Source organism: Ptychodera flava, chromosome 21 (genome assembly GCF_041260155.1).
Source record: "Ptychodera flava strain L36383 chromosome 21, AS_Pfla_20210202, whole genome shotgun sequence".
Lineage (NCBI taxonomy): Eukaryota > Metazoa > Hemichordata > Enteropneusta > Ptychoderidae > Ptychodera > Ptychodera flava.
Window position 1 is genome coordinate 15,006,220 of NC_091948.1, and position 23,756 is coordinate 15,029,975.

General features: G+C 36.3%; 1 protein-coding gene across 1 annotated transcript in view; it reads left to right on the forward strand.

Annotated features, from left to right (window-relative positions):
- Positions 1-23,756, forward strand: part of LOC139121502 (sodium/potassium/calcium exchanger 2-like) — a 95,306-nt gene that overhangs the window by 52,372 nt on the left and 19,178 nt on the right. The window contains exons 3-4 of the mRNA XM_070686404.1: positions 21,270-21,378; positions 23,058-23,512. Of these exons, the coding sequence (XP_070542505.1) occupies positions 21,270-21,378; positions 23,058-23,512 (564 nt within the window). The remainder of the gene's footprint in view (positions 1-21,269; positions 21,379-23,057; positions 23,513-23,756) is intronic.

Consider the following 23,756-nt stretch of genomic DNA (forward strand, 5'->3'; position numbering starts at 1 on the left):
GTTAAGATTCCCTCTTCTCCACCATTTAGTAGGATTAAATGACTGTCTTCCCACCACTGAACAATTTGTGAACACCTATTTACACAAACCTTCATTGGCTGCCCAAAACAAGTCAATACAGAAATTATGAATGGTGTGAATTGTGATCACTGAGGCCTTATGGATCTTCTACATAGGGACCATTCATACACCTCTCATGAGAAAGTTTTTAGTCCACTTGCCTCTCTCAAAAGTTTGTTTAAATTTGTTTTTGTGACAGATTTTACATGTTAAAATCTTGAGAAAGCCTTTAAAGTATGGTTGTATTCAAGTTTCTTATCTCAATCGACTTGCTTTTAAAAATATTTCCAAGCTTTGTTGACTCTGCAACCACCGTCAATCGATATTTGCCAGCTTCCAGGCAGATTCAAACATATTTTTTACCAAATTTTTAGAGAGCAAATGTTCATATAATGTTTTGTTCTCATTTTATTGAAAAAAAATTATGAATTTGAATAACATATGGAGCCAAATTGGAGTATGTTTAAATATGTACTTACAGAAAGCTTATGTTTTGCTCTCATTTTATTGAAAAAATTTTGTGAATTTGAATAACATATGGAGCCAAATTGGAGTATGTTTAAATATGTACTTACAGAAAGCAACATCTAATACAACAAAAGAAGATAGCAGTCATCCTATCATAAAATTTAACTACTTCCTTTGCGCAATCAAGTTGTGATTATTTTATCAGGTTATGAAATGATTTATGTCATCCTGCCCACATCACTCCATAATATTATGGAGTGATGTGGGCAGGATGACATAATTATAATAATTATGCAAAGTTGAATACAATCAGGTTCAATACCGTACGGTAGTGAGAGTTTTAGACAACGTACAGGACCTTTACTTTTCTTTGATACAGAAATGAAAATTCATTACAAATAAAACAGGAAGGACGTCGCTCGATGGAGTTTTCATCCAGACTTCCTCCCGACACAAAAAATCTAGAGCGATATTTCCCTGCCATCCTTCCACTCTGTTTATCAACCCCTGTCAAAGCAATGTACCCTGCCTATCGGAACAGCTTTTGTGACGTTTTGAATCTTCTGCGACCGACGTGTATAGAGTCATTGTCAATTTTTCTCACAAGAAATGTTGTTTGTCTTGACTGAAGGCGTGCATTTTTTGAGGAAGCAAAGTCTAAATGAAATTCAATGCTGTATGGAGTACAAGGCTTAATGGAAACTGTACATAATAGATTAATTCTTTGTCTGTGGTAATATTTTCAGTATTCCCCTTCCTCCAAGTTTCGCAAGTTTCTTCTGTCATTGCACTGAGTAAAACGAATATTGATGAATGCCACCAAATTTTAATAATGGTACTCGTGTCGAGTAATCAACCAGCTTCAGGTGAAACATCTATTCTACTCAACTTGCCAAATTCAATATATTAGAGGTCCAGGCATAATAGAATTAAAGAACATTTATGGCAGTTTTGGCCTTGGGTGCCACTCTTTTTCCTTCAGCAACAAGACCATTATGAACCATAGCATCAAGAGAATATGTATAAAAGCTTACCAGTACTCTTTGAGGCATGCTTGAAGCAATGTTAAGAGTGCCAGTGTTGTGAACACTGCAAATTAATAATTAATTTCCAATTCAGGACATATTCTGATGTAGTTCTTAGCCAATTTCTTCTCCGCAGGTTGATTTTATTTAATAATGGTAAGTTTCATTTTTGAGGAGTGTCGCTGCTTGCTGGTTAATTTCCATGGTTGAGTTCACTATTCCGAGACCAAATCAAGTGTGGAAATGCTTTCAACTTCCAAGTGGATACTTTTACCTCCCTGCGTTGCCTTTTTCCCATCATTGTATTCGTTGTAAATTAAGGCAGATGAACCAAATGAAGTAATTTGTCCACCTTCAACCGTTAATTATCACCGACAATATTTAGCGAATTTGCCGAGTTGTAAGATTGACACGGGCATGGCAGTGTCACATTAATTCCCCCTTTGCTGTAACCATCATTAAGAGGTTGCTATACACTCTCATTGTGTACCTATTACCATGACAATACAGGTAATCTAGGATGCAATATGGTAAGCTGTGAAAGTTATTTTCAATTTCATTCCATGTTACTGCCTATCATTTTTCACCGAAGGAGGTCTCGGCATGATTGATTTGTCCCTTCCAATGTTGGGTTTTATGCAATTACATTTTTGACTGCGTCAACAGAAACTTTATTACGATCATAAATTTTAAAGTGAATGGAAAAGAAAATAAATAAAATATTCATTTCATTTTCATACAAAAGATTGTCTTCTCTTCTGCCGTTTGCGAAGACGATCAAGTTTTTGTCAAGCCGTTATTATTATCAAAATAGCCGCCATTGCCATGCTATTTCTGGGAGGAAAATAAAATTCCTGATTTTTACAAAACTAAGTAGGTGTAAAGTTTATTTACTCCATAAGCTTAATATTAAAATTATTATACTCTAGAGTGGAGATCAATTTAGACAAATATAGATATTTTACATTCTGAGCAAATCATTCAACCCCTTTTACCACCATGGTTTGGCCCAAACCTATTGTTATCAATAATGAGAATGGACATGTTTACATGGAATTGGGAGTAGACAGGTTCCAAAAAGGAAAGTATTGTAAAAGCCAAAACTTTGGAGTTGCCAAGAGAAAATGCTTGATTTGTGACTTTTTCAAACTGATCTTAAGATGTGCTCCAGTTTCTTTTTCAAGGAAAAATATTTTTCTGGTGTCTCAGCAATTTTATCTCTAGTTAATCACCTTTTGAGTTCAGAAAAACATGTTAAACCTTTTGAACGCTGTAATTTTTCCCATCAAAATTGTAGTGCAACATTTTACCAATTTTTATGAATTTTTCAGTGATTGTTTCGATAATTTTGGACCAGATTGACATAACTTTTTGTGGGACACAATTTTTGATCAAAAGTTTTGGAAAAATCTAAAAAAACTGTCTGGATCTGAAAAACTGATTTGCCTGGATTATATTTTATAAAGGCAACAAAAATTGACTTTGGCATTTAAAGGGTTAAGTTCTTATGTCAACCACGGACGTTCCCTCCACAAAACCATGTGTCAACTTACTGTAACTGTATGAACTCTTGAGGGCATCAACTGAGACTCTCTTCATTTCACTATGAAGCTGTGCTAAGGTGTTTACCCTACCATGTGAGGTTCAACAGATGCGGGAAGAAAAGTTGAACATGGAAAGGCCTCCTGTTTATCCAGGGTTATGTGAAGATAGGTCATTCCTTCTCCTTGCTGTAGATTGAATCTTGTAACCAACAGTTCATTATTCCCATGCCCTTGAACAGTGAAAAGGATAAATAATCAGTTAGAAAAGATAATGTGCTCTCTCTTCTATGACCATTTGTCATTATGAAAATTTGAAATAACAAAACAAACCATACACTGTGTCCTTTGTTCTTGGAAATGCATTTATGCCAACAATTTATCCATTTAATCAGCAAAATTTTGAATTGATAGTACTATATACAGATCAACTGTTGAACACATTAATGGCTTAATTTGAACGGGAGCCATTGATAAAACATTTAATTAAACATATGTTTGTTACAACTCATACAGGAAAGTATTTGAAAGGGAACAATGGACTGTAAACTACATCCTGTGACTCCGATCTAAGAAGAAACAGCATTAAAGTTTAGATATCTTTTTTTGCCAAGGGACTTTCTCCTTTGCAAAGAATTTATCCTTCGCAAAGCAGTTACTTTCCTGCCAGAAGCCTTAGATTCGGTCAAATACCGCATCATAATGGTAAAGTTGTTTTACTGGTCAAAATAAATTACTGCAGTAAATTTGCATGTAACAGCTAGTCTTCTTGATGGACTATCTATTTGTTCATGTCAGTGTGTACACCTATTACTTTTGAGGCTGAACTGTTTCATTGTGGTGTTCTATTAAAGCCGCCAAATGGTGTGATTAACTGCCAGGGCACCAGTATAGTGTAGATAAACATAGCATCTATTCACATGATGAGTGTGGTTTAAACATGCACAGAGGGAGTGCGTATCCTTGGGCTGGTCAGTGACTTCAATGTCACCCAACCTTCACTGGCTTGCGTGTGGCTGTTTGTGACTATAAAACCCTTATTAGTGCTCTCATCAGGTTGCCAGCTCAAGTCCCTATCCATTGAGCACATACTACGTGTATCACAACCACTTCCAGGACACCCATGCTCATCCAATCCGTCAAATGTGTAATTTATCATTGCTGGGACAACACGGATCTGCTCTTAAGCATGTTCATCCAGCCCATCAAACACATATCATTGAATTGATAATGCTTTCTTTTTATGCAGTTCAGCCGCACTGTCAATATTTTATCACTTTCAGTTTAACAAAGAGGCAGGTTCTGCATGCATCACTGGTCTGCCTTTGTCCCGAATCTGCCAAAAACATTTGCCAGCAAGAAGTTGCATCCTATTCAGCACTTACACCAATTTTAACAGCAGCATCAAATACACAGATGATTTTAATATTCATGCATATCAACAATTACAAAGGATACAGACAGAAAGAATTGTTTGGATATCTTTGCCAGATATTATTGATCATCAGTGTGTGCAATATGAACGCGTCCTCATTTATTCAATGTTGCCAAGTGATTGGCTCATTCCAGCATGATTGATAACTTTCATAAAACTCTGTTTGACTGTTATAATGCTTTTGTACCTGAGCAATTTTATCTTCTCAATTCATCAAATTGTATTTCTTTATTAATGCTGTCTGTCTTTTGTTGTTGTTGTGTCACAATTGTTGAATTTACAAGACATTGCTTACCTAATTTCATGGTCTTGAAATATGCACAATAGTATAAAGGTTTATTAGGATCCATATTTTAGTCCTTGCCAGACGAAATCCAGAACAGGAACTTACTGGTTTGGTTGCTCCATCTGGAGCCATTTGTTGGACATGACTGGACTGGCTTATCTCAAACTTGGTATAAGAACAACATATACTCATCAATTAATTTTGTCATCCAATTCAAAATGGCTACCAGGCGGCCATTTTGTGTGAAAAGCCATAATTTACACACACCTTTACTTATTTCATTTAAAGTTGACACAAAAGATATTACTATGACCTTATATATAGATATGCATTTTAATTTGTGTTGTGATATGGTCCAGTATGGGCAATTGGAAGCCATTTCAATTTTTTCAGTCTAGAGCCAATATTCTGACATGACGGGACCCATTTAAATCAAACTTAGTACAGTGATGTTCAGATGCGTTTCAATTTACTCACAATGCAATTCAATACAACAGCCTAGGGGGCCAAATTGTTTTTAATAGTTGTCCTTCCAAAGTCATTACCCAGACATGACTGGACTGATATCATTTAAACTTGGCACATGGACTAGTACAATGACATACAGCTACATGTCAACATGTTTTGCAATTCAGTAGAATATGTATGCCTGGTGGCAATTATGCTGTTTTAATCTTTGTTGGGCTCAAGCCAGCACCCAGACATCCCTAGACAGATTTTATCATTTGTTACACTTGTACCTTCGGGGAATGTGAGTTGTAGTATCAGTTTGGATCATTATGCTTTCACTATCTGAAGCTGACTCGCAAGTTGTAAGCACAACTTCCATGTCTTCACTCCCCTTCACTCTCTACCCATGGGGCAGAAAGTTAGATAAAGAATATTTTTGCCTTTTCTGCAAATTTTTTGCAATCTCAAAACCTTCTTTGAATTTCGGAATTTTCCATAATCATATCCATAGATGATAAGTTTGTCTGCCTTCAAACATTATCTTGTTGCATTTAGCCTGTCAACTGCTTCACAAATGCTTATTTGCTGATGTCCTATGTACACGTACATCTACAACTTTTAGAACATTTTAACTAGCTAAGCACTGCAGTCTTTCAAAGTTATATATTTATATTTATAGTATTGAAATTTATTTCAGATAATATGTCAATAACAATATTGCAAGACAAATTGAAATTTAATATTGAAATGATAAAAAAGGGAAGTAAAGATAACCGAAGTAAATAAACACTTCTTAAAAAAGAGTTAATTTGTGTACCGCTGTTTCTTCAAAAAAAGGGTATCTTCCTGTAGCAATTCCAGTCTGATTTACATATGGCATATGTCAATACATTTGTAGATTTATCAATTCTACATTTATAGTAACTGTTGTAAATACTACGTTGGATAACTTCTCCGTTGAGACATTATTTTGTTAACCACAAATATATTTGAAGCACTGCCGCAAGCAGATACACTCAGAAGTCTCCTCCAAACATTGTTTTACATAACCTTATACATGTATTTGTGAAGAAAACGGATGCAAGTTTCGTTTGGGTAATTTTCCAGTGATAATTTTCCCTCTACAATTGCTTTTGTACACGCCCTTCCCTATCCAGGTCAAAATATAAACTGTGCACATAGCCATGTGTTTGCCTCCCACAAGTTTGACTGAGCTTGTTCCCACCGCCATAAATACTTGAAGCTCTCCAACTTCAGCTGGGGGAGGGAGGGTTATTTAATGGAAATATAAAAGTAAGCAAATCACTTTAACTACAGGGTCGGGACAATATGTCATTTACAATGACTCCTCGTAAATGGAAAAATGTGACAACAAGAGGAAAAGAATGTTTTTTTTTATTTATAGTAATTCTACAGATACAATTGTGGAAACCATTTTACATTTGATGGGCGTGATGAAGTTCACTTGCACTGTTTAGGGTAATTTCATTGGCAATACAATACAGAGTATGTGCTCTGTGAGAGCATTTCTCTGATAACACAATAATGTCAAATTGCAGAGTTTTACAGGGAAGTTAAGCAAAGTGCTTGTTTTTTTCAAGTGGTTTTGAGTGGCAAGTCACATATTGTAGCCTGTCAGATGGTGAAAGGGAGAATTTTAGACATTGAAGAATGTGGAATAGTGATGGGCTATAGCACAGTGTCCTGTGGATTATGTTTCTATTGATTTATTGATTTTACAGACACCATGAGACAGGTAGATTTCTACTGTACTGAAGTTTGGGCCCACTTTTCTTCAGTCTGGTGAAACTCCTGGTTCCCATTGAGATCTCATGTACGTTTTGTTGACTTGTAAATGTGTGTAGGCATTTCGTCAAAGTGAATTTTTGGGTCAACTACAATAAGATGATCACAATCCAACACTGTCAACTTGCACAGCCTAGCAATGTACTGACTCATTGTACAGTATGAAATTGTGGTTAAAAATCTGTAGAGGAATAATATATACATGTCAACAAAATCCTCAGAAGTCTATGTGTTATTGTCTGTTTCAATCTCTCAGATCGTAGATGAGATCTGAATCGGTTGTTTCCAGCTCATGTCATAATATTACATTATAAACCAAACAAGCTGTATTTAATATTTTGATACAAGTGGTTCTGGTACTAAGAAAATTTGGAATTTTTGCATTTGGCTTACCATTTGTTATTTGAAGTCTGAGATATATGTGTTCAAGGTTTACAAGGTTCAATGTATGTTATCAGATAGTTATGCCTCCGGGTTATTTACAGCTTTCTCACCGATAGGTGTCCATGATACCTTAGGTCAGGAAGCCAGGCTGTCCTGTGATTCCCAGTCAGGAAATGTCCTTATTTCCCTTCCACATTAATGCCATTCCTCTTCTTTCTCTAGAAAATTCCTTTCCCTTGAAGAGGGAGAGTGCTTAGTCATATTAATTCTATTTTCTGTCTTGTTTGTTGCAAATTTTTTCTCCTCTTACAAAATGAATATATTTCACAATGACCTGATATTAATGAACTTGATGTATCATTATCAGTATTTTCTTCAAGTTTCTCTTACAAGGCAAGGGGATTGTTCCCTCTGCCTGGAAATTGGGAGGGGGGGATTTGATTGAAGGGGACCACAATAATTCATACAAATTTAAGTTATTGAAATTGAGATTTTTTCAAGGTACAGTAAATTAAGATTGAAGTGTGGAACAAATATCACATTAATTAAAGACAGTCTCCCTATTTCTTGCTATATTCATGCTGCCAGTGTTAAATACATTAGAAGCTTACTCAAATCATTCACACTTCGTTCATATGATTCAAACACAGTTTTGTAATCTGGGATCAAAGTTTAGATGATAGTACTTCAGCTTCTGCAGATAGGAAGCTAGCAGGGCAGAGATGGGTTTAATCCATCATAGACAGTAATCATGGCGTGGTGTGCCACTATCAATATTCTGTCAATGTCAATATCTCAAGATCTTATTGTAGAGGACAACATGCATGTTCCATGTTCATGTTTTTAAAAGGGAGATTTAGAATAAGTAGGTGGGGGTTCATACAATCATGTGCTTTGGAGAAAAGACTGCAATTTTTTTTACTTTTGTTTTCTGTAATATTTACTTCATGTGATCATGCAGATGGAGATAAAAACGTTTCTTTTTTCAAATTTTAGCAAATCAGATCTGCAACTACTTACCACGTTGAATTTGCACATTTTTCTATTAAGTACCTGAAGCACTTCGTGCCCATTTTCAAATTTGCTTTAATGCTTGCCACTTGCAGTAACATAGAGGCTCTCAATATTGATACTCGGGTTTTAGTTTTTTCATCTGCATCATATTTGAAGTGAATTTAGTCCTTAGTACTGAAAAATTTCCTATTTGTTACCAAACACACGTTGCAGAAATTTTGAAATTGACAGATGAATGGCAATGACATCTATGCTTATCAGCCAAAAACTTTCAAGTTGACATTGTCATATGCATGTAGTGGTACATACTGTCTCAGAGTCGAACCAGCAAGCTATCCAGGTCTCCTTCCAGTCTCACCTTTCAGAAGTTATACACAGATGTGGCCTTCCCTAGAATATTATCATCAAAATTTTGTTGTTGTTTTAACTAAAACTTGAATCGTTGATGGTACATTTTCTCTGTCCAGAATGTCTATAGTTTGAATTGTCCTGCTTTTTAATGTTCCAAGTGGTGGCCAGGATAGTTCAACAGTTACTTGGTTCTACAATACAGCTATTGGTATCCTGAGATTGTTTTCAAAGTTTGAATTATCTCCATATGCCAAGAAGGGAAAGGGTTGAGATGCGTGTTCTTGAGTCTAGATGTTTCTGATTGGTCAGAGCTTCATCACATGCAAAGCAAATAATCGCTTTCCTAATTTCCATATTGACTCAGACAAAATGAAGTGCATCGATTTTACATGCAAGCTTTTCTAGGTATGTTTTCTTTGTCACCCAGCTCCAGTGAAAGGGAATTTCAAATGAAAGAAGGTGCAATTCTGTTCTCTTCAGTTCTGAAGAAGCCACGGTGATTTGGCTTCCACCATGACTTTGAAATGAAGTTTATTATTCTTTGGTGATAGGTAGAAAAAACTTAATACTGGATTCAGAAATGACTGACAGGATCAAACATTAATGTGGCAGATTTAGGCACATTCAGTATTTTCTTCATCAACAGGTATTCACTGTGTGCGTCAGGCTTTGATTCAGTAATATCGAGGATTCTGATATTGATTATTTTAAATTCCCAGGGCAGAATATCTTTTATGCATCCGGCCGCCAGTGTTCATCCAAACACAATGTTAATTTCAATAGCATTTGCTGTTGTCAGTTAGCTCCCTATACCACGTCTGATTAGCTTGGAAATATGTTTTCTCACTGGAAGTCCACATTGTGTTCTGAAATTCCCTCCATCAAAAAATCAAGATAGTTTGAATTCAGAGTGGAGATCTCAAATGGTCGACATTGTGAAGCAACACCTTCTGTTGAAATTAGATTGGATTAAAATTCAATGGAGTTTCTCAGGGCTTAGCTTTGATTGAGTCAGTGGATTACTGAATATGTGCGCTGGATTCAAGAGTGATTATTGGAACAATATATTCATATTAAGAAAAAAAACTGTATCAACGGGGAGTATAATGGTAGAGCATTCAGATGGTGTTTCCTGCATACATGTACTTGGCCATGTGGACATACTTATATATTTACCATTGATATTTACCATTGATGCAAACTGTTGCAACTTTTGCACGCAATCATTCTGGCTATGGTAATGCAGTTTTTCAACATTTTATTGCTTAAAGTAGCATGCGCCTTGCACGTGAAAGACTTCAACTTTTGCTTAAACTTTTTTCAATGAAACTAAATTGAATCATTCTCTTTAATATACCAAATCAAAAAATAAAAATCAGGGGTCACTGTGCAAAGTTTGGCACTAGAGAACAAATTACTCAGTACATTTACCACTATTTGAGCTTTAAAATGAACTGCCATAGGTGGTACTAGGCAAGAAAAGTATTGAAAAAAATTTGAGGATCTTGAAATCCATCTCCAAGGCTCATTCACTCACTCTTAAGTATGACCCAAGTATCTGTATGCAGTTGGCAAATTTGGTTGAAAAGTGTTGTGTATCCATGCAAATTGTTTCTCTACCGGAAGTCCATATATTTTTCTTCTACGGATTTGACTTTGTTGTGTGTACTGGACCTTTTTTGTCGTCTATCTGTGCTAAGTTGTTTGTGTTTGTTATATCGAGTTGCACTATGGAACTTATGCCTATGATGTATATTATGGCTTGGTACTATTGTTCTGATAAAAAATCAAGTCTCTTTTGGTAAAGTAGAGGTGATAAAGTACGGGATGGTTGCCAAATGACAAAAGGCAAACTGGAGATATTCTGTTCTAACTTTTGTGGGTCAAGGGCATGGTGATGCAGATGTTTCATTTGTCATGAAGATTAAGACTAATGCAGATTTTGAGTACAAGAAAGTACAGTATTTGTGTTTTATGAATATTGATTTGACACTCTAAATACGGAGCTTACTGAAATCATGTTGTGTGATGCTAAGTAAAGGCGCCTTATTCAAACTCTGTAAAGTTTTTCCATGTAGGGTATTACTGTTGTCAAAATCATTAACCCTTTGAGCACTGTAATTTCCCTCCCCAAAATATAAGGGCAACATTTTACCAACTTTTATGAATTTTTCTGTAATTTTTTTCAAGATTTTGGACTTAATGGACGTAAATTTTCAAGGGCTACACTTCTTGACCAAAATTTTGGGAAAAATCAGAAAAAATTTGTCTACATCTGAAAGAAATTGTTGGCTTTATATTGTATAAAGGCAACAGAAATCGACTTTGGCACTCAAAGGGTTAAAATCATACATGCCACTATTTTGATTGGTGTATTTTGTTATCCTAGTACAATGGCTTTGGCAAGCTGCTGTAGTATACCCTGAGAAGTGTTTTAAGAATTATTGTAATTTTTCAAATTTGCTAAATCTGGGTTTCCGAGTTCAGTTTGTCTTACATAGTCCCACTGCTCGCAGCGATGACAGAGTTCTGTTCACCATCTGGTGCGCTGCCTCCCATCAGCCTGTGTTACTGCCTCAAGAATTGTATTAAATCTTTAGGTTCCTTTTCGTTAGCCTGATAGGGATACAATATTAGCTGTTTCTTGTCAGCTCGCTAATGAAATATTGATCACAATTTGATCGCACTGTGTCAGTTTGTGGTGGACAACTCCTGGAGATCTTGATATTAAACACGGCACAGCAAAGACTTTCCTTACCAATAAAATATTAAGCTATCTTTGTTTATCCCGTAAGGGTTCTCTCTCAAGGAAGGTCGGGTTTCATAATACTTTCCCTCCCACTGGTTTGTTATATCATTTTAATGGACGTTATGTCCACACATCAATACATGTAATGATTGTGTTGGCATGTTTCAGAGTTGCAACTCTCACTGCAAGCTGACAACTGGGTAATCTTGCCTACATCACCTGGGGAATTTTTTCCTGATAAAGGATTTTGTTTCTGATAGAGATATGGGACATGTGAAGCACTGAGAAATACTGATTCACAGTCTTTTGCCAGCCTGAGAAGAGAATCATGATCATTAAAATTGAAGTAAAAAAAATGTTACTGAGTAGAATACAGAAAATTGTTTAATACAGACAGAGAGAACACAATCATAGAAACACCTCCAAACTTTAATATTAAAGAAAATAATAAGATTTTCAAATATTTTGGGTAACTTTCCTGTGTTTTGCTGTTCAGATAATTACAAGAAAATAATATGTCAGACTTTCAGTTTTCAGTCAACATATTTTTACTGACATGGTCACACAACACACTATTATTGTGATTTTTTTTTTTCAGGGATGTCCCAGTAATGACTTACTTACCGGAGGTGCCAATTAAATCATTTTATTTGTGTCTGTCCTATCTGCTTTCAAAAGAATGCAGGGGAGAAATACTGTGTGGAAATTTTGTGTGAACAGAGATTGCTCATTAAAATGTGCACACGTGTAGTGAATTTGATGTTATCCTGTAATATGGAGGTTAATTGCTCCGACAGGTATTGATTCACAATGAAAGATTCAGATCAGATTGCTGTTTGTAATCATGATGGCACATTCTCCTCTTGCTTCAATTGCTTTCTGTACAGCAAGCCTCATAATACAGTCATTTGTTCATTGGTGCATAGTGTTGGCCGTAACAAAGTTTGATCAATCTCAAAGAAAGGATACCTTGACATCTGTTTTCATCTTTTAGCAATGCTCTACTTTGATGACCTGATTTTCTCTAACCTCTCTCTCTCAAATAGGGGATCAACTCACAACCTCTTTGCACCCATTCACTCATGAGATTATGGCGTATACGTGACAATCGTTCACAATCGACACCCAAGACACTTCCTTAATTCCTGTCAGTCTCACATTCAACCTTGCTTCACTGAGTACTAGAATACGGGCTCATACCACGTCCGAAGGACAGTTAAGTGTGTCTAAATGTTACCACCGTGACTGAATACTTAAAGATTATGAATTATCTCTAGTGGGCTGATTGCCTTTAACTATAGTGCATGGCCATGCACACATAATGACGTCAGACAGTGTAAAAATACAGTTTAATATCAAGGACGTAATATTCACATCCGTCTTTCAGGCAATGGATGATTTGGGTATAATATAATGCATTAGTTACTCTAATATGAAGAAATGGCCTCCTTCGAGAATGATGTGTGATTTACCGAGAAGTGCAATTACTCTTCAGATGATCGTGTTGGGAGAAAATCCATACATGATTTTCCATGATTTGTGTGTGTTATTTAGGTGCCTTGCATTGAAGTAGTTGTCCAAATGCTTTCACTTCAAACCATTTAAACCAAATAAACTGAATCTCAATAATAATGCCACATAATTAGCTTTTTTGGCTCCGCAAGGTAGAATGCAACTCGGGGATAGGTATTCAGACTCGCATACTTTTTCAGTTCTTTTCTTTACAGCTCTTGGTGTAAGAAAACTTTTCACTGTCTTAGTCTTTTGAAAATCAGAATTTTATTTTTCCCCATAGAGCAACATTCATGTAACACAAGGATGGTGGTCATTTTGAATTCAAATATCGGTAAATCTTTGGTAATTTTTTTCTCAAGTACCAAACACTCCTACATCAACAGTGCTAAATCTGTGAGGCTTTACAAAAGTTATCAACTGAGAACAAGAAAATTACTCGGTGGATGTCAAATGTACATGAAAATGTTGATTGAAGTGTCAATGAATACAAGACCTTTTTAAGGAAGCTCAGATCTTCCTTTTATTTGTGACCTTTGACGCTTCTGTCTTCATAAGGATCAGCCCAACAGAGATAGGAAGAGTCTTATCTCCTTCTGTGTGATAAGAAAGACAACAGAAAGGTTAATTTATTACCGTGATTGTCTTCAGGAAACAAAATACTCAGTGATTATATGTACTCCACTTTATCTTGTGGGTATGTTAAACCAGGATAAAAAATGATAAGAACTTTGTAAAATGGAAACCACAGTTTCCGATGATATGCCCCGAACAAAGCTGCTCATGCAAAAAGGTATTCCTGCACAGTTTGTCAGTGGGCGGGCAAAAGCTAATCAGCAGGATGGGAGAAAAAAGTCAATATTTACAGTGGGCAGGGAATAAAGTGGGTGGGGAGAAATTCTTTGTGTAGTGGGTATCGGAAAATAGGTAGAGGGAGGGGAATGCTGTGGTTGATAATACTTCAAGGGAGATTCAACAACTAACTCAGAGGGGAGCAATTTAAGGTAATTGAAATGATAAGTAGTATAACAATCTGAGAACTTTAGACTGAACGTGTACGTGTAGGCATTATTGCATCCATGCACCAAATGAATGCACAATGGGTAACAAAACAAATAGTTGGATATATGAAACGCACATGTTAGAACGTACATCTAGTGGGCAATTGGGAACTTTCTGTGGCAGGGAAGGCTCAAGGGAGCTTGAACATGTGGGGAGTGGGGAGCAGGTAAACTATAGATACTGTAGGGCAGTGTGCATCAAAATTCACAGGGAGGGCCTATTTTCTGCATATGCCAGTGAGAAGGCAGTTACGAACAGCTCTACTTTCCTCTCCAAATTTTTAGGTCAAAGTCAAAGATATGTAAAAAATCAGTATATACGTTTATGATGATTTTGTAAAATTGACAAAATTTACCAGTTTGCGGGACAAGTAAGACATTTAGGATAGATGGTCTGTCGATGGCTTGCATATTGTAACCGACTTTCTGACTTTTCTTAGGCCGAGTGTAACCTCAGTATATAAAGATATGTAAAAAATCAGTATATACGTTTATGATGATTTTGTAAAATTGACGAAATTTACCAGTTTGCGGGACAAGTAAGACATTTAGGATAGATGGTCTGTCGATGGCTTGCATATTGTAACCGACTTTCTGACTTTTCTTAGGCCGAGTGTAACCTCAGTATATAAAGATATGTAAAAAATCAGTATATACGTTTATGATGATTTTGTAAAATTGACGAAATTTACCAGTTTGCGGGACAAGTAAGACATTTAGGATAGATGGTCTGTCGATGGCTTGCATATTGTAACCGACTTTCTGACTTTTCTTAGGCCGAGTGTAACCTCAGTATATAAAGTTCAGTAAGAAGCACAATATAGGCTTTGCAAACATTGTTGGAGTAACTTAAGTACTGTGTTCCTTCAAGGTTAGAATAATGCGCCGTCACAGTTGTTCTAATTCTGTCACTAGAAATAAAGTCAAACGGTAATTATTTACGCCATTATCGAAATCTGCATAACCACCGGATATGAAACGCAGAACAGCGTAATTGACAGTATTGTCATGAAGCGAGCGTGAAAGCTGTTCAGAAAATCATGAACCAACTCTTTTTAAAGCTGTTCAGCAGCTGGAAAAGATCAATGACCAACTTGATGAAAATATAATCTCATGTCATATTTACCATGAACTACATGGTTTTCATGTTTAGATTAGGAGCTTTAATGTTGTATGATAGATGACACAAGATTCGAGCATGTCAGCTATATTCAGTATCTTTATTTTTAAGGAAAAAACTTTTTAAAGAAATTTAAATATTAATTCAGAAATTGAGTATCTAAATAAATCTTGTAAAATTGTACACCTGAATACCAGGTATATGAAATCCAACTCAACCAATCGTATCGATTTCATTCTGTGCATCCTATTAGGATGTATTAATCTCCATGGACCTGGTACCAGGTATTCAGGTTTCAAGGGGTTAATACGATATGAAGTGATTCAATTATTTAAAGGCGTGATAAGTTCTCATATTTGCACATTAGCAGTAAAATATTTAAGAGCAAAATATAAAGCTCTCAAGTTTGTGTATATTCACCAAGTTACAGTGATTTTGAAAAGATCATTAATATGCCAGACATTGTTACAGGACTTCATGACATTACATGAAGGACGGTATAAACCTAAGCTTGTATGCAAGAAGCAATCAGATGATTTGTCATAATATACAATTTTAATGATGTTGTTTTATCTTTGCTCTTTTGTCAGTGTGTCGGGTGTCACAAGGTAGTCACTGTGACATTTTGTAAGAAACAGGTAGCTCTTCTTGATATTTGTCATATTTCCATGGTGTGTGGACAGGACTTGCAGAAACCAGGAATAGGAATAGAGTGGCAACAAAGATACTTTCTAAACTATGCATATATGACATACATGCATATTTGTTTTATGTGTCACCGCGGGTGTGGACATACAGAATTCAAAGAGTCCATTTGCAGAGAGCCATTAATGATTCGTAAAAGTTTAACTTTTTCTGTGCAATCTATATGGGAAATTTTTGCTGTTAACGCAACAAATACGACATATGAGACACAAGAAAAATATGAAACAATGCGAACATATTCTCACAACTTGAATTGTAAAACTTTGCAGATCTACCAGTTTGTATCAGAAAGTGAATGGTCTCTTTCAACATTGCTTAAATTGTACCAATATTTACCAAGACTGTGCAGTGGCTCAGTGGCTCAGCCCTTGTATGTTATTGATATTATGAAAACTATGCAAAGTTCTACATTACTGCAATAAGCAAATATGATATTTATTGATAAATTGCCAATTCATGACTTCTGAGAGGGGTGCATGCAAGTAGGTAATCAGTGTACTGGGAAAATGGATAAAATATTCGTATCAGAACTTGCTTTCAGTGATTTTATTCTCATAAATTAACAAACTAGGCAGTGACATTTCAGATAATGGGTGAATTATTCTGAGAAACTGATTTTCAGTATGCAATTAAAATATCAAAAGACCATTCTCAGAAAGTTGTGCCCACACATATTTCTGTCCATATGGATGGCCCCTTATCCATGGCAACAGTATTCCCACTGATTCAGTTACCTCATATACAGGGTTCTGAGGGTTAAATTCCATAAGGCTCATCCATTCCTGGAGCCCTATGCCAATAATCAGCATATTTATTTTTATAAACTCCTTATCACGTTGTAATGCATTATATAGACAGTGTTCCCCTTGCCCCAGGATTGCTCCGTACCACAAATGACATTTTCAATCGTATCTGCAGCCGTTTGTGACCATTTTTCACAACAGCTCTTGTTATTTCACTGCTCTTTAACAGTAATTATGATCGATGGCCCGGGCTGCCCTGTCTCCTGTTGCTAGGAGACCCACACAGCCCAAGGGGAGGGAGGTTTAAATGACGGACTAGCGTCGGGGGAGATGAAAATTGAGAGTTTCTGAGATCAGACTGTGTTGATGAGGGTATCAATCAGTGGTTAGTGGTAAGGCAATTATGGTGGTCAGTTTCCTGTCAACTTTTTTCTGCCCTTCAGACTCCTGTGTGGTGTAATTTCCTGTCTTTGATGAGAAATGTGTTTGGTTCCCGTTTGGGCCCAGATCAGGGAGCCTCAGCGTTGTATAGTGGCTGCTTAGTGTAGTGGAACATGTTTTGAAAACAAGAATTGTACTCAAATGATGCGATGTGCCACACATAAGAGCAAAGTGCAATTTAATTATGATGCAATGTGCACATTTTGAAATGACGTCATCACCATTCCTACACGCTCAGTGTCAAGATTGCTTAGCTACTCTTGTTTATAACATGGCCCAGAACAAGTAACAAGTACCTTTCTCATATTGAAAACAAAAGTACCCGAGTGTTGCATCATCAGTAAGAGTAATCGTTTTTCACCCAAGGGGTTAAAAGCTACCGTACAAGACTGATATTGGTTGAAAGTGTGTTTCCATAAACTTGCAAATATGCTATCTTCCACAAGATTCAATCAAGGTACCCTGTTCTGTGCCTATCAATATGTAGCTTGAGTGTGGATTCCATGATTTGAAATATTAAAATTACCCTCACTAGTGGGAATTATATGAAAGTGAAATTCTGACATTTTAGAAGTTGTCATGAGCATGTCAGATGCACTAAATAAAATTCAATTCTATTAAAAAAATAGATCAGGTTACACATGCTGACTAAAATCACATCATTTAAATTTCTGATGTGTTGTACCTAACATAGCTTCCATGGCTTTCAGAAACTTAATGAAAACACTGCAGCCAGGTGTGGCTATTTTCAAGAAACCGGAGTATGAGTAAAAAAGAATGAAAGAATGAAATCACGTACCCGCAGAAGATAATATGATGCGATCATATCCTACCGGTATTCATTCAACACGGTGACAAGAAAGAGTCATGATAAGGAATTTATAAACTGCCTTGTTCAATAGTTGTTGCTAGGAAACAAGATGTACATTTATATCTGTTTATGTATCTTTTCATCATTTTATTGAATTGTTTTCACCATTGCACTGCATATTGATCCTCAAGATGCTAATCAGCTGTAGTATACAGAGTGGCAGAATAGGATGTTAATGAACTTCCTGAAGATCATCAACAGATACAATATGTCTTGAATTGATTCACATATTTCTATCGTGACGCTGAAGGTCACCTTAATCCCTCCATATGTCATGTTAATTTAGGCCATGGTCAATCAAGCTCTTTATATTACCCTTCAGGTTAGTGCTGTCTCCAATTAACCCTTTCACCCCAGTTCCCTGTATACAGGTCCAACTTTACCATAGAAAACAATGGATTTGGGACAAACCATGGTGGTGAAAGGGTTAAACTCAGTTATAGCTACGCAGTCTTGAATTATTCTTTTCTTGTAGGGATCAATTTCTTTACCTCTGTCACTATGGTGCTGAACTTCATCGTCTTGTATTGAAGTATGAGTATTGTAAACAGTTCTCATGTTAAAAGTTGCTTTTTAGCATAAATATGTCAGCATGGAGGAAATTTCCAAGCCGTGTCAACAAAAAATTGGCATTGTCGGTAAATTTTAAAGAAAAGGAGAAAAGCTGGCAATGATTTAGACACCTGCTTTACTTTTGCTGCAGTTCATAAGAATCACATCAGATTACAATGATGATGGGGGTTTATAATGTAAACCGATGTGTTTACTCAATAAAACATTACAGCTCCAGACATTAGAGCTCTTGAATTGCGCACTTTTAACCGAACAGGAAGCGAACGTGAATGGCAACATTACAAAAGAAACGGCAGAAGTCAATTAGTTTGTAACCAGTCTTTATGGCGTTCCCAGACGTTGTTCGCTTCGGAGTCCATCATTGTCCAATCGAAACAAATTATTTTTTCCTCTCAAAAAAATACTCTCATTGATATGATATTGTAATGCTTCTTTTTGCAGAAATAAACACATATGACAACTACCACGTCAGACGTGAGCATAAGTGAACAACCCTTGTGAGAATTTTATTCTTAAATTATTGCATGAAAGTACTTCAGATGGTTCTTTGAGTTCAGCTTCACAACTTAAATTATTCATGAAAATTATTGGCATAACTGAGTAGTCTGCGAGGACCCAAAGGGTCTCCATTACCAAAGTTGTATGTGTTTAAGTAAACAGTTTGTTTCCATAACGACTGCTTTCACGTTTGGGATAATTTCATTCTTTGTGAATGCCTTAATTTATAAAAGTCAAGATATTTTGAATAGAAATTTTGGGTAATTTGAATTTTGTGCCCATCTTGGAGCTTTTCTGAGAAAAATCTGGAACTTGAATGAAACACTTGTCATTTTACGTACGTGTAGGGGTTATGAGAGTGCTTTTTTTTAGTTGTCCAACCTTCTTGAAACCAGCTAATGATGGATAGTGGTGGACAGGATCTCATTTAGGAATAAAAGACAAAATATTTAAATTTTTGTTGCAGTTTGCTTTTTTTACGTTCCCACCGGTATCATATTGTACGTTTTTTTTCAAAATTTGAATTGTTGTGAGGTTGTCTTGAAGTGTTTACTTCACAAAGTGCAGTCTCATTGCCTGCATTCCATATCGTGCCTGCTGCCACTGTAACGTTGTTCAGCATTGTGTCGTCTACATGCAAGTATCTACTTCATACAATTTTCCTCTCTTCAAAATCTACCTTTCTAGGAATGTAGATCCTATATTCTTATGATTCTTATGAATAATAGGAGATTTCAGTATTTGACCTTGGAATTTTCTGGCAATCAAAACCAATATTTCATCTTCATGGGAAGGAAAAAGTGAAAAGCAACAAATATTAGACTGATGTGAGATCAAGTTTTCAAGAAAATTGATATCGGTGAAAAAATAACTCCAACTCAACGATCACCAAATGAATATGATTTCTCTTTGGAGTACATTGTTCAAAAAGGTGAAGGCTTGTTTGATGACGACATTGGTAACGGCAAGGCCACATCAGTCCATTAACCCTTTCACCCCCCCTTCCCAGTAGAATGGTCCAGTTTCACCATCCATAAATGATGGGATTAAACCACAATATGGTAATGAAAGGTTGCAAAAAAGGTGCCAGCACTTCAGAACAACTACCTGTTTTATCATTTTAGTTCAACTGCTGTCTTCTCAGAGATGTGTTTTTTCCCATCGAAGCATGAGAGGAATACTGTATGAGCATCCTCATCACGTTCTCATAATGGAAGAAATTCTCTTTGTGTGTACATTGTTACCGTGGCAGCCGCATGTTTCTCATTTGCATGCACTGTTGCTCGGCGACAAGGTGTTAATATTTGTAATGATTTGTAGCAGAAATCAATGCAGGTTGATTACTGGGTTTTGTCAGGAAGAAATGAGTTGTCGAATTTAATTTCCCGGATAGAAATGATATTTGGGAAAGTTCTGTAACTTTGTCAACACTGCATGTATATCATCAAGGAGATATGGCACAGTGAATTTCATTTTCAATCAAATTGGGAACCTTAATTCAAGATTGTCAAACAAGCTAGATAAATTTGGTCTATGGAACATTTCATTTTCTTCTGCTTATCTATATATCAGACCGTTTTGAAAACATTTGCTTACCATATGTTGTATCTGTATGCTAAAAAGCTACTCCCTGGATCAATCTCATAAAATTATATTTTATTTTTGTGGTTTTGTTGATTCCATTAACATGTATATGATAGCCTTGGCTGACATTCTGGTATACGTTTCTCTCACATGTTGATCAATCATTATGAACAATTGACTTGTTCAAAGTTTGTGAATTATCTCTGTTGAGTATGTTGAGAGACACAGTATTCACTTTGTCAACTCAGCCTGTATGTACATAGATCTGAATTGTTATTGTTGACAAGTGAATTTTAGTCAGGAGTAAAATTCAAATGTAAACAATAACAATGCACTTTTCACATACAAATGATGCATTGACAAACTTGACAGTTTATTTCAACATGCTTCAGGTAGCAGAACAAGAACTTGCACTTGACCGGAATATACAAAAAAAGACTGAAATAGGGAAAAATCGTCAAAAGTTACAGCTACTGTCCCTATAGTACAGTCTCTAATGCCCTGTTGTGTAAAGAAACACTAAGTAGTATTTAACATACGGTCAAGCTGTGACAATTTTGTCTAATAATTTGTATCTTTCTTTCATTTTCAGAGGAGAATATTACGGCGTCAGTGTACGTTACCGATTCTTCGATCAGCAAATACATATCGTCATGGTGCCCTCCAGCTTATGATTCACACCATAGACCCAATCAGTGAAAGTAAGTTTTGTCAATTTCTGCACTGTGACCTTTGACATTGACAGTAATAGAGATGAATCCTGTTTTGGGGGCCTGAAAGTTTCACACACTGTCAATTAGAAAAATCATAGGACCATGTATAAGTGTTGTAGTGGCTTGTAAAACGATAAGAAACTTGGAAATTAAGTCAGAGATTTCGCCAGCAGTGCAGCCTCAATTTGCAAATGTTCAGTCATTCAGTAATCTACACTTAGTGAATTATCCACTGACTGGATTGAATCAATGGATTGAATCAATGAAAGTTAATGTACAGTTAGTGGGATCAATAAATTGTTTATAACAAATCATTGAAGGGTCAAACACTCCCATCATTGCATGGGTCTAATGAATCAGTGGAATCGATGAAGTTGATCTGGCTGGTTAATGTAATCAATGTGCCCTGAAACCGATCAATGAAAAGTACAGAATGCTAACCATGTCAATAAGGCTTAATATGCAGATTAGCAGTTTCAACAATTCAGAAGTTTGTTTTTTTAATCAATGTACGAAATACCTCATATGCAAAATCATGAACGTATTAAAAACTTATTCAATGTATGGAATACTTCATTTGCAAAATCAATGAACATAAAACAGTTGATGAAAGCAGTGAGCAATATATTGGACTTTTGTATATAAACATAGGGAAATGCAGGATATGTCCAGTTTTTTTGGACATGATAACCAGCGTGCATTTCCCTGGCATCTTTGACAGAAATACAGTAACAACTGCTTGTGAACAGATTACACGACATAAGTGAAAACTTACAGGTACAATTTGATGGTTTGGACAAATTAGATACTAGATGAAATAGTTGGCATACGTGTTAAGATTCCGTTTGGAATCTGACATGGTGTAAGATGGAGTATATAATGATACAGATTCAGTCTGGAATGTATCGGTTGCTAAGCCATCAATAATGAGAACTAGGGCGGCCTTTGATGTTCGTATAGATTGATCACACTGCACAGCTAGTGTACATTAAAGTTGATCATGATCAGCATAATAAATAAAACACTACTGTTGAATAATTTTCTTTCTTTCATTGTAAAAAGTTTATTAGATTGTTCAATTTTCCTTCTATGCTATATTTTGAAATTCTTAGATTGTTGAGTATTTAGGACTGATGCATTCCTCTGATCAAAAATGAGTAACCTACCTGCAGAACAGTGGGCCCAGTCATTATCATGAAAACAAGTGGGTTTCCTTTTGGAGGCTTCCTATAGATTTATAAAGCAGCCAGACCTATGATTATGTTATTTTGGAGTGTTGTCCAGTGTGGTACCAGTATTCCTGAATCTTTCCAAATACTGATTGATATCTTACAAAGTGATTACTTATAAAGATAAATTGCTATGTTCATTTAGACGGATACCAGTCACAGCAAACTTAAAAAAAAACTGCGGACTGCCATCTTTTTCATATACTTGTTGATATCTAGTATTTAATCTACCATATCTGCCATACTAAGTGGAGAATTACGTGGTATGATCTACCTAGCTGTGCTAAGTGGAGAATTATGCAGCTACTACTGAAATACACAAGACCACGGTCCCTCCTTTTGTGGAGGGACCGTGACAAGACTATTACATGCGCATGATTTATTGTAAAGTGTAATTTATTATAACTTTGTGTTTTTCCTTTCCTGGTCTTATAACAGGAGATCTTAATGATAAAGCAGTCAAGTTACAAGCCTTAGCCAACAAACACAAACAAGATGAACAAACTTGTGACAGCAAAAAAGATGGGGTCCGACCCGAGGGCGACAACCAGCCGGTCAGAAACGGAGTCAACATTGGATCTGGCCACCCTGATAACTATGCATCCACCATGTCAATCATCAACTCCGAACACCTGCCAGATCACAGCTCACCGGCCAGCCATCAAATCCAGCAGAGCGATCAGTCCACGGACAACAGCATGGAGGGACAGCACATACAGCGGCACCGATCACAGGACGCATCCTCAAATGCCACCCAGGTCACAACCGTGGACACGCCCTTGGACACACCCCAAGACACTCCCCCTGCCTCCCAGACTCATGGGAGGGCGCCCATGGGTAGCTCCAGTCAGTTCGACAGAGTGAATGCCACTACACTGAATCTACCAGCACAGGTACAGTACAGTCATGCATACCAAAATGAGATTCCCGCAACTATCAAATATTTCAAGTCAATGAAACATTATTTATTACGTGATCTATCACCAATAAACTATACAAACTTACATGTAACATGATGCTGCCCCTAAGTCTTGATATTCTGCGGTTTCAAGTCTTGAAAATTTCCATTTATCTTGTAAGATAAATTGTGATGAGGCTAGTATTAGAGATGAACATTGCTCTGTACCAAATCATTCT